The sequence below is a fragment of the Lepus europaeus genome, chromosome 20 (genome assembly GCF_033115175.1).
Source record: "Lepus europaeus isolate LE1 chromosome 20, mLepTim1.pri, whole genome shotgun sequence".
NCBI lineage: Eukaryota > Metazoa > Chordata > Mammalia > Lagomorpha > Leporidae > Lepus > Lepus europaeus.
The window spans coordinates 38,950,237-38,962,276 of NC_084846.1; the positions used below are offsets into that span (position 1 = coordinate 38,950,237).

At 40.3% G+C, this 12,040-nt stretch overlaps 1 protein-coding gene across 1 annotated transcript in view; it reads right to left on the bottom strand.

Annotated features, from left to right (window-relative positions):
* The window catches only part of AOAH (acyloxyacyl hydrolase), a 208,211-nt gene that overhangs the window by 148,077 nt on the left and 48,094 nt on the right, over positions 1 to 12,040 (bottom strand). The window contains exon 3 of the mRNA XM_062178605.1: positions 4,420 to 4,486. Coding sequence (XP_062034589.1) covers positions 4,420 to 4,486 — 67 coding nt within the window. The remainder of the gene's footprint in view (positions 1 to 4,419; positions 4,487 to 12,040) is intronic.

The window sequence follows — 12,040 nt, forward strand, 5'->3', positions numbered from 1 at the left end:
ATTTGCATCATCATCTTTTGTCTTTTCCTGCATGCATCTCTTGCTGCTGTGGGCTCTGCTTATAAGCTGGGCATATGGCCTCTCAACTGGCCACAAAGACAGTGTTAAAAACTCATGGTAGGCTCTGGGCTCATTGTGGAAGAGGGAGATGTGTGAGGTTGTAAGTGCCAGTTACAAGGGATGGAGTGGAAGAGTTCATCCTGACATGCTGCAGCTGTCATGAATGTAACAGTCATCTTTTCCTTTAGTAACCCTGATGTCTGGGCCCTGGAATGGAGCAGCCCTTATCTAGGGTCTGAAATGGTAGTGTTTCTTGAGAAAACCTGTGTACTTAGGTTAGTCACAGACCACCACTGTCTATAAACCCTCTCCTGCCTGATGGTATTGTCTTGTGGCTGCTCTAGACTGTGCTCCTTCGATCAGACCCCTGACAAATTGCACTCTTTGTAGTCTTAGACTTGTCTACACCTTCTGCCTTTGGCTACTTCTCACACACTGGATTTTTTCTGAAATGCCCCCATTCATACGCTAAAACCAAACCCTTAATGCAATCAGATGAAGAGAGGAGGACTTTAGAAGGTGAGGAGGTCATGAGACTGTGAATCTAATGAATGGATTGGTGTCCTTCGTAGTAATGTCCCATGGCAATTTACTAGCTCTCCTGCTGCCATCTGTGAAGAGAGTGAGTGCTCTCTTGACACCATGTCTGTGGCTGCCTTGATTTTGGAGTCCCAGCCTCCACAACCATGAGCAATAAATTTTGATTTATAAATTACCCAATCCAAGGCATTTTGTTATAGATGCCTAAATGGAATAAGACACTGCCTAGTCCTGGTTCTTTGCTGGGGGGACACCCGAGTTCCCGGGTGTTCTGTTTCCTTACAATATCCTATGGCTGTGCCTGTAGGTAGGAAGTGTAATTGCTGCATAATTAGCCTGTGAATTATTGAGACCTGACTGGTGTGAAGTAATGAGGAGAGATGCCCTCTGGGTTAGGAAATCCATTTAATATTGGAAGACTGATCTTCAGGTAAAACTAAATCATTAGGTTGTCATTTTCAGGGCCTACATCAAACCAGAGCTTCATCTGATTGCTTAAAATAAGCTGTAAGAAGAGCAAACAATAGAGAAATTCTCATCAACATACAACTAATATGAGTATTGGGAAATTACAGACAAACAAAGGAAATGATGATGGGGCCAGCGTTGTGCTGCAGTGAGTTATGCGTCTGCCTGTGATGCCAGCATCCCATATGGGCATCAGTTTGAGTCCTGGCTGCTCTACTTCCGATCCAGCTCCCTGCTAATGTACCTGGGAAGGCAGTGGAGAATGGCCCAAGTGCTTGGATCCCTGCATCTCCTGAGATCTGGATGGAATTTCAGGGTCCTGGTTTTGGCCTGGCTCAGTCCTGGCCATTGCAGACATTTAGGGAGTGAACCAGTGGATGAAAGATTTTCTCTCCCCCTCCCCTGCTTCCTCTCTCTGTGTCACTTTACCTTTCAAATAAATAAGTAAATCTTTTTGTAAAAAAAGGACTATTGAACAGAACTAAGCAGGGTGATCTTTCATTCCATTTCCTTCTTCAGAGTGGCCCTCATGCTAATAGGAATTGAAATTAAAACATCTGCTCCTCCTCTCCTGCCACTACTCAGGCCTGAGTCTTTCTTTCAGTGACTTTCTCTGTTGTGAATTTTTTAAAAATAAATATTTACTTGAGAGGTAGAGTTACAGACAGAGAGAGGGAGAAACAGAGAGAAAGGTCTTCCATCCGCTGGTTCACTCCCCAGATGGCTGCAATGGCTGGAGCTGTGCTGACCTGAAGCCAGGAGCCAGGAGCTTCTTCTGGGCCTCCCACGTGGGTGCAGAAGCCCAAGCACTTGGGCCATCTTCTACTGCTTTCCCAGGCTATAAGCAGAGAGCTGGATCAGAAGAGGAACAGCCAGGACACAAACCAGTGCCCATATGGGATGGTGGCACTGCAGGTGGAGGCTTAACCTGCTACACCACAGCGCCAGGCCCTGTTGTTCTTTCTTGACACTTGTGCCCACTTGTCTCTTGTGCACTTCACACATACAGTTGCGCCTACTGGACTTGGCACTGTGTCTATCATCTCTCTGAGTTTTGTGCTTAACTGGCTTTTTCTATGATTCCACAGCTAGCTACCAAAGGGCAGTGGGCTTGTGCCTTAACCTAGGCCACTTTCCTTTACTCTCAGGGCACTGCTTTTGATACTGCTCCCTGGCACCCCACGTGGACTTGGAAGCACGCTGTCGTCTTTGGCTTGCATCACTGTTCTTAGCGTGCCTATCTGGTTCTGTGATCTAGGCCCAGCCAGACCTCTCTAGTCAAACTGACATTTCGTCCAATACCAACTGACTCATTCTAGGTATGGAAACAGATTCTTTGATAGGCTCAAAAGCTATTTTCTTTTTTTTCTCTTCTAATACTTCCAACTAGTTTTCTTTTGAACAGTCTAGTCATGGCTCATCTGTAGGCATTATTTGTTAATTCAAAGAATTCATTAAAACCCAAATGCATGACATATATATTTATAATAATGATAAATGTATTATGTAACAATAAATAATCATTTGTTGAAGACTTTCTATGCTTAATTATTGCAGCAGGCTCTGGAGAGTCAGATATCCCCAATTAGTCATGATGAATTGGTAAACTGAATGCTATTGGTACCAGTGATGAAAAGCTGACAATAGCATACTAGTAGTAACTTTTCTCCTCCCTCCATCCTTGCCTGCCTGCCTGCCTTCTTTCCATAAATATGTAGTCAGTATTTTGCTGAATACTTGGAGACAGATATGAATAATTCTCAGAAGGTTTTTAATCTAGTAGAAATCCAGAAAAATAAATGTATAATTGAATTACAAACAGGTATGTTAAGTGCTGAGCTGTAGGTTTGCACAGGTTGCTAGAAGTGTGTGAGCACATGTGTGTGCATGCAAGTGTATATGTGTGTCTGTGTGTATTGGGGGTAGGATGACAACCCAACTTGGGGAGCAGCTGAGTTCCAAGGAAGTATGATTTGTCTTCTGGTAGAGGTTTTGAAAACACCATGCACAGAGAACATCTTCTGCAAAGTTCCTGAGGCAGAAACCTATGAGTAGGCTATGAGTAGAGAGCTACAAGTGGTTTGGAGTTTGGCATGCTGCTAAGTAGCAAGGGATGAGTCTGGAATCAGCTCATGAAGGGCCTTTTGCCTGGGGTGGTCTAGGATCCTGCAACACATGTGTGCTGTCATTAGGTTTGCATTCAAAAGATACACACGTAGTTCTAATGTGGATAATGGAATTGCAGGGCAAAGGACAAGCCTGTAGGCCTGGAGTCCAGTTAGGAGGCAGTGGCAATGACAGAAGTGTTAGCTAAGAGGACATGGTCCTTGCCTTCCAAACACTCACAGTTCAGGGCTCAGAATAAACCATTTGGACAATTAGTATTGTTAGAGAGGCACACAGCATTCTGGAGCACTGATTGTCTTCCTAGCATGTGTGACTTTAAGTTCCTTCTGCCTTTGAAAATCTGTGGCTCAAGGCACCCCATTGTGGAGGGTAATGCATCCCCTGAGCCTCTTTGCTCTAAAACTAAAGGCACTCTGAAGAGGAACCATGGAAGAAGGTTTCATATTATTATTGTGAGTAACATTATATAATAATAAATGACTTGCATTTTTATATTTTATACATAATTAAACCATAGAACAAACAAGGAGAAGAATTAATGTGGAATTAAGAATGATGTTCACTTACATGGGCAAAAGCAGGCGGATGAAAGAGGGACCATGTGGTTGGACCCAGTGGAAGTGAGTGGAAGACTTTTCAAGCTTATTATATTATTCAAAGTAACTAAGCAAAAAACTAAATAACAAATGTAAGAGAGCTGTGTGTAGACCATTGTTGAGAAAGTGCTGAGAAACAGGGAGTATGATTTATCTTATCCAATGCCCAAGCTCAAAGATGAACAAAGGTAAGAGGGAAGAAAGTAGAGAGGTGAAGAGAACAGGAGGTGCCAGGACTGTAGGAAGGCAGACCAGCCTTCGAGAGGAGAGAAGACCCTGGAGGAACTTGACCTGGGTGTCATTGGGAGTGGGGAGGAATAGGGATAGGGCTGGGACAGGCTGGGGAGCTAAGGAGAGAGTGTCCATCACCTGTGTCACCTGTGTCAGCTGTTGGTATTGTTCTGGGAGGAGGTGAAGGCAGGTGGCCACAATGTAGTGCAAGGGGAGGCTTCCCCTGGGGGGACAAACGTCTGACTTCGGTTTCAGTTCTCTGTTGTTCAGAACTTGGTCCATGGTTCATGGCCTTGTCCAGTGACACAGAGCTGAAACAGCCTGCTGCCTCCTGGTTGTCTCCTTCTCTCCTATGTCCCAGCCACTGAACTGGATTTACATGCCATGACATACTCACAGTTTTATGATGTCTGCACCAAACACATGGACCATCATATAGCACGCTGTTTTCAAGGCCCATTCCTCTAAGCAAAATAAAGAAGAGCAAATAAATATTATTTTTATTATGATGAATAGAACACAGGGGTTAATCATGATTATCTTTACCAGGAACTAAAGTTTAATTATTAATTTATGACTACTGAGTGTTTAAGAGTTGGGGAAAGTATTACAGAAGTGTCCATTAAGTATCTTTTCTACATGTTTTCCATAAATAAGTGTAATTTAATGTGTCAGTTAAATTTTTTTAAATTATTAAAATATGATAAACTATGAAAGAAGGCAAAAAGTCACTTCCATTTCAAATTTATGTGATATGCCACTTTATATGATAAAAGTAATCAGTTTTATCATAAAATACAGTTGCATTTTGAGGTTTTCTTTTAATCTTTATTTTAGCTTATTTGAAATGGGGAGAGAGAGAGATAGAAATCTTCCATATGAGATCCTCATCTGCTGGTTAATTCCCCAAATGCCAACAGCAGTGAAGGATGGGTCAGGCCAAAGCTGGGAGCTGAGCACTCACGCTAGGTCCCCATGGGGTGGCATGGGCCAAACTGCTTGAGCCATCATCTGCTGTCTCCCAGGGTATGCACTAGCAGGAAGCTGGAACTGGATGTAGAGCCAGGACTGGGGCCCAGACACTCCAGTACATGATGCAGGCATCTCAAATGGTGCTTTAATTGCTACACCAAATGCCTGCCCCCTCTTTTTTTCATTTTCTAACAGCAGGGAATATCTGAATGCTGACTGAGATCTCATCTGTTGAAGTTGAAAGAAATAGTATTGCATTAAAGTAAATAACCTGAAATGTAGCTCTGATAGAAATGGTGCCCATTTGGGGGAACCATTTCACTTGGGCTAGTTACTATTTTCTAACTAACTTGTTATCTCTGGGTTAAAAGAAGACCAACTGTTATAGTTGTCCCTTTGTTGCCACTTACATCAGAGAATACGGATAGACAAAGCATACGTCTAAGCCCATGAACGAAATAATGTCCTTCTCCCCTTTTGAGAATGCAGGAAATGTTTGTGGACTGATCCATCTACACAATGAGACCTGCCAACTCTGGTCCTGTTTATTTAGTTTGTCTGTTGTAGAACCCTGGTAATAATTCTACTTAGGATTACAGAGCAGTTAGGGACAGATGAGTTGCTGACTAAAAGAACTTTCATGCTAGGGGACGTAGGCCTTGCTTAGAAAGTGGGAGAATGGGATGAATAGGCAGAATTCTCCCTGGTATTTCAATCTTACTTAATAAATAATGTTTAATATCATTATACTAAAATAGATATATGACTCTTTTTTTTTTTTTGCAAGAAAACACAACTTCAAACACATTGTACTCAACGTAGGCAATTGAAACTCTATCTTGACATTAATTCTGACCTTGCATAAACAACATGAATTACAAGGGAATACAATGAACAGCTGCTTGGCAACAATTAGACAACTCAGATGAAATGGTATGATCCCTAGAATGACACAAAATACTGAAACTGACTCAAGAATAAATAGGCAATCTGGACAGACATATAACAAGTAAAGAGATCAAATCAGTAATCAAATACTTCTCACGAAGAAAAACCCAGGACCAGATGGCTTCACTGATGAATTCTATCAAATGTTTAAAGAAGAATGAATACCAATTCTTTAAAAACTTGTTTAAAACAATAGAAGGAGAGGCACCATTTCTTAATTTATTCTGTGCTAATAGTGTAACCCTATTGAGAAAACTGAAACATATAGGAGTCGAAGTTTGACACAGCAGTTAAGATACCACTTGAAACACCCACTTCTCATATCAGAGTGCCTGGGTTCAAGTCTTGCCATTGCTTCAGATTCCAGGTTCTTGCTGATGTGCACTCTGGGAAACAGCAGGTGATTATTCAAGTGCTTGGGTCCCTGTTTTGGGGAATGAACTGGCAGATGGAAGATTCTCTCTCTCTCTCTCTCTCTCTCTCTCTCTCTCTCTCTCAATAAAAAATAAAATAAAAATTTTGAAAATAAATCTTCATGCCAAAATCGCCTATGAATATAGCTATAAAGATCTACAACAAAATGTTAGCAAATCAAATCTAGTAACATGACAAAAATAGTTATGCACTTGATCAAGTGTGACTTAGCCCAGGGATTCAAGGCTGTTCTACATTTGAAAATCAATTAGTGTAATTTACCACATCCATATGAAAAGGGAAAAAAACCCATGATCACCCAATAGATGCATACAACATTTGCCAAACTATAGCACCCCTTCAAGATAGGGGAAAAATCCCCCACATCAAAAACAAAAATCTAGGACAAGGAGACCTTCTTTAACCTAAGGGTTATCTACCAAAATCCTTAAGCTAATGTGATACTTCATTAAGAAAGACTGAATATTTCCCCTCTAAGATCATGAAAAGACAAAAGTGTCTGCCCTCTACTTCTATTCAACATTATATGGGAGAGTCTAGCCGGAAATAAAAGGCATGTAGATTGTAAATAACATTCTTAGATTTTCAGATGATGTGATTTTTTTCTTTTTTAAAGAATTTACTTGTTTGAAAGGATGAGTGATAAAGAGGGTGGCGCGCGCGTGCACATACACACACACACACACAGTAAGAGATCTTCCCTCTGTTGGTTCTCTCCCAGTTGGCCACAGCAGACAGATTTGGGCCTGTCAAAATTCCTGGGGCCAGGAATTCCATCTGGGTCTACCACATGGGTGGCAGGGTCCCCACTATTTGGGTCATATCTTGCTGCTATTCCCAGAAGCAGAACAGCTGGAGCTGGAACCAGCACTTAATGTACACTTCCGGCTTTATAAGGAGCAGCTTAGCCCACTGGCCAGCCCTCACAGATGACATAATTTCCCATGTAGAGAATCCTAAGGAATCATCAGCAAGGTTATCAGATGCAAGATGGATATTCAAAATCAATTGTATTTTTATTCATCAGAAATGAGCAAGCCAAAAAATAAAATTAAGAAAACAATTCAATATATGATAGCATCAAAAAGTATTGAATACTTAGGAATAAATTTAACAAGAAAATTGTAAACAAATCCTTTAAAGCTATAAAAACTGTTAGGAAAAAGAGTTCTACACAAATGGAAACACATCCTGTACTCATGGATTCACAGACTTAAAGTCATTGACATGGAAATACTGCCAAAATTGATCTACAGATTCATTGCAGTTTCTGTCAATATCCTAGCTAACTTCTTTGTAGAAAGTAATCAGCTGATCCTTACATTTATAGGAAAATTCAAAGAGCTTAAACAATCATGAAAATAATAAAATTGAATGATTCACACTTCTTGATTTCAAAACTTTCTACAAAGCTACCATAATCAAGATAGTGTGGCATTACCACAAAGATAGACACATGCAGAACAAAACACTAATATTTACTGTCAGTTGATTTTTTAGTATGATGAATTTAATAAATGGTGTTGGGGCAATTGGATAACCACATTAAAAAGAATGAATTTAGACCCCTGCTACTCTCCATATAGAAAAATTAATTCAAGGGAGTGGGTGTTTGTCCTGGTGGCTAAAACTCTGGTTGAGACACCTGTATTACATATTGGAGACCTATGTTACATACCTGGCTCTGCTCCTGTCTCTAGCTTCTTGTTAATGTAGACCATGAGAGGTGGCAGTGATGTTTCAAGTGACTGAACTCCTGCCACTCAAATGCAAAACTAACAGTGGCTATTGTAGGCGTTTGAAGAATGAATCAGCAGGTAGAGGATCTTCCTCTTCTCCCTCTCTCTTTCTCCACACACACACATTTACTTATTTAAATAAGTAAGTAAATAAATATAAAATTAACTCAAAATGGGTGAAATACTTAAATGTAAGAGATAAAATATGAAATTCTTAGAAGAAAATGATGGTGCCAAACTTTATGACATTGAGTTAGGCAAAGGTTTTTAGACATGACAATAAAGTCACAACTAAAAATGGACCAATTAAACTTCATGAAAATAAAAAAAAACTTGTACTTTAAGGATATTATTAAGAAAGTACAAAGGTAACCTGCAGAATGGTCAAAAGTTTTTGCAAATCATATGTTGGTTAAATGCACAGACTATTATAATATGTAAAGAACTGTTATAACTCAGTAATAGAAAGACAAATAGACCACTTTAAAATGTGCCAAGGATCTGAGTAGGTATTTTTCCAAAAAGATGTGCAAATGTCCAATAGACACATGAAAATAACCTCAACATGTTAGCTATCAAAATAAATGTCAAAATCAAAATGTGCTATAAACTAACACTCACTAGGATGTATTCTGATTTAAAAAAAAAGACAGAAAACAGCAAGTGTTGATGAAGATGTGGTGAAATTGGAACCCTCATACACTGCTGGTGGGTGCATAAAATTATGTAGCTATTTTGGTAAACAATCTGGCAGTTCCTCAAATTATTAAAAACAGAGTTACTCTATGAGCCAGCAATTTTACCCCTAGATACATACCCAAGAGAAGCAGAACATTTGTCCACAAAAACTTCTACACAAATATTTTTCACAATAGCCAAGAAGTGCTATTGTCTACCAACTAATAAATTGGCAAATAAAATGTGATATATCTAAATAGTCAAATATTATTTAGCCCCCAAAAATAATGAAATTCTGATCCACATTACAACATGAACAAGCCTGTAAACACTGAAAGAAACCATTTGCCAAAGATCACATATTGTGGGACTCAACTTCTATGAAATATCCAGAAAGGCAAGTTCACAGAGACAGAAAGTGTATCAGTGGTTGCTTAGGGCTAGGAAGTAGCAGCTAAGAGGTATGGAAAATGTCCTAGAATTGATGGTGCTGATAGATGCAGAACTAAAAAGTATACTAAAAGCCACTGAATTTTACGCTTTAAGTGGGTGAACTATATGGTATGTTGTTTGGACCACAATACGACTATTAAAAAGCAAACCACTCCCCCAGGATGGTCCTTTTTAAGGCTGTTCTTATGAAGATGATCAAGAAACAGATGCACAGACTCAAATTCCAGTGTCAGCCTGCTGGCTTCTGACCTCCAGGAAGTTACTTCCCCTCTCTGGAGCTCAGTTTCCTCATTGGAAAAATGTAGGAATGGGATTTGGTCCTTTTATCTAAATCACCATGTGGGTCTAGAGAATTTCACTTAAATTAGAGAATAAAGACTTCAGTGAAAGAGCAAGGCGCTTGGAAGCAAATTTAAAATATCACTAATATAGAACTAGTTTAGCCCAGAGCAGAGCAATTTAAAAACAAGCATTAGGGAGTTTGAAAAACTTGCAGTGCTGGCTGAGAGGCAGAGAAAAGTCATCTTTTTTCTATTGAGATGAGAGAGGTGTGTGTGTGTGTTGTTTTTATTTTTATTATATTTATTTATATTTATATTATTTATTTATATTTATATTTATTTCAAAGACAGAGTTACAGAGAGAGGTAGACACAGGGAGAGAGAAGTCTTTCATTCTCTGGTTCACTCCCCAAATGGCCACAACAACCAGGGCTGGGCCAGGAGCCAGGAGCTTCTTTTGGGTCTCCCATGTGAGTACGGGGTCTCAAGGACTTGGGCCATCATCCAGTGATTTCCCAGGGGCACTGTCAGGGAACTGGATCAGAAATGGAGCAGCTGGGGCTCAAAGTGGTGTCCATATGTGATGCTGGCTCCAAGGGCTGGGGCTTTAACCCACTGCACAACAGCACTGGCCCCCATGTGTGTGTTTCTTAGAATTCTGTTTTGCTCAAGCCAAAGTGAATGTGCACAGGGTTTTCTTACACTTTGACAAGGGCCATATGAACAGTCAACTTCCTCAAATGCATTCTGTGAGTGTTAGCTTGAGAATTCTGTTGGAACAATGGCAGACGTGGGGCATGGAATGGCCTTCTGATTGGTAAATTCCACCATCAACACAGAAGGGCACACAGCAAAGATGGAAAGTCTTCAGAAAGGATCTGATATCCCCAGGCAGCCACGAGGAGATGAGAACCTGAATTTTATTGATGCCGGCGATAAAAACACTGGCAATAGCATATTGATAGTAACCTACCTAGAGGACAAGTTATTCTGTTCAAACCTGCCTGTGACCAGGAAAGTATAGTGGAGCAGCCAAGGAAAACAGAAAACCTGGCTATTCCAAGGAGTGAAGAAGGCTGAGCAGTTGTCACCCACTAGGTGTACAGAGCCGTATGCATGAATTAAACCCAGAACTTTATGATTTGTAAATCACCTCATGCGTACCATTGCTTCATTTACCATAAGAATCTTCATTTTGAGTTTCTCAGTGAAGTTTTTTAAACTTTACTTTACAAATGGCACATATTTGTGTGGTACAGTGGGAAATTTTGATCCATATATACAAGGTGTAATGATCAAATCAGAATAATTAACATTTATATCTCCTTCAACATTTATCATTTCTCATGTTGGGAATCTTCAAACTCTTCTCTTCTCGTTCTTTATAAAATATATAGTAAATTGTTGTAAGTATACTAGAATATATTTCGCCCATGGAATTTTATTTTGCTACCCCTTATCCAATCTCCCTCTATTCGCCTTCCATCTTACCCTTTCTAGCCTACAGAAACCACTGTATTTCTCTCTACTTTCATGAAATCAGTATTTTTAGCGCCCATATCTTAGAAGAAACTTTTGAGAGGTTGGTTACCTTAATTCCCATTCTGTGGGCAGGGATGTGGAAGCTTATGGAGCTTTTGATCAGACACAGAAAGTAGTTCAGCTGAGGTTGAAATCGTTTACTCTGAAACCTACGTTATTTGTAGTATCTATTCAACATCCATAGGACATTTTATTTTGTCCTTTATGTATGTCAGGTATAGCTGGTATTGTGCATTAACTGTTTTTCAATTATTTATTTGTTTTTACAGAGAGAGATCGAGAGAGAAGAGAGAGAGAGAGAGAGACCGAGAGAGAGAGACCAAGAGAGAGAGAGGGAGACCTTTTATCTGCTGGTTCACTCTGCAAAGGTCTCCAACAGTCAGGCCTGGCCAGACCAAACCCAGGAGTGTGAGACTTAATCTGGGCCTCCAGCATGTGTGTCAGGGACCAAAATATTTGATGCATCATCTACAGCCTCCCAGGTGCACATCAGCAGGGTCAGAAGTGGAAGGAATGGGATTTGAACCTAAACACTCTGCTACGCGATGCATATTTCTGTCCTCAGAAACATCTTAATTGCTGTTCTGGATGCTCATCCCTATGTATTAGCCACCGATGAGCACCTCGAAGCACAGGGAGACCTCTGTTGACCACACAGCTAGCTTTATGGCTACATATTCTAGAATACACATAGATACTCAGAAGCAACAGAATGCGAGGAGACGTGCTTCCCTCCTTTTAAGTCTACATGAGTTTTAAACTCACATTCCATGAAGATAAGATTTCTACATAGGTGACCCAAGAAGGTGAAGTTCTAGCAGGACTCTCAGGGCACATGATTCTGCCAACCCCAGGTGAGAAAAGATCCAATTAATCATTTTTCCATTAACAAGTCTGAGATTCTTCCAAGGTGTTTCCTAATGAGAGCTGGAGGCAAAAGCAGTGGTGGAAGCTGAAGGTCAGGAAGGCT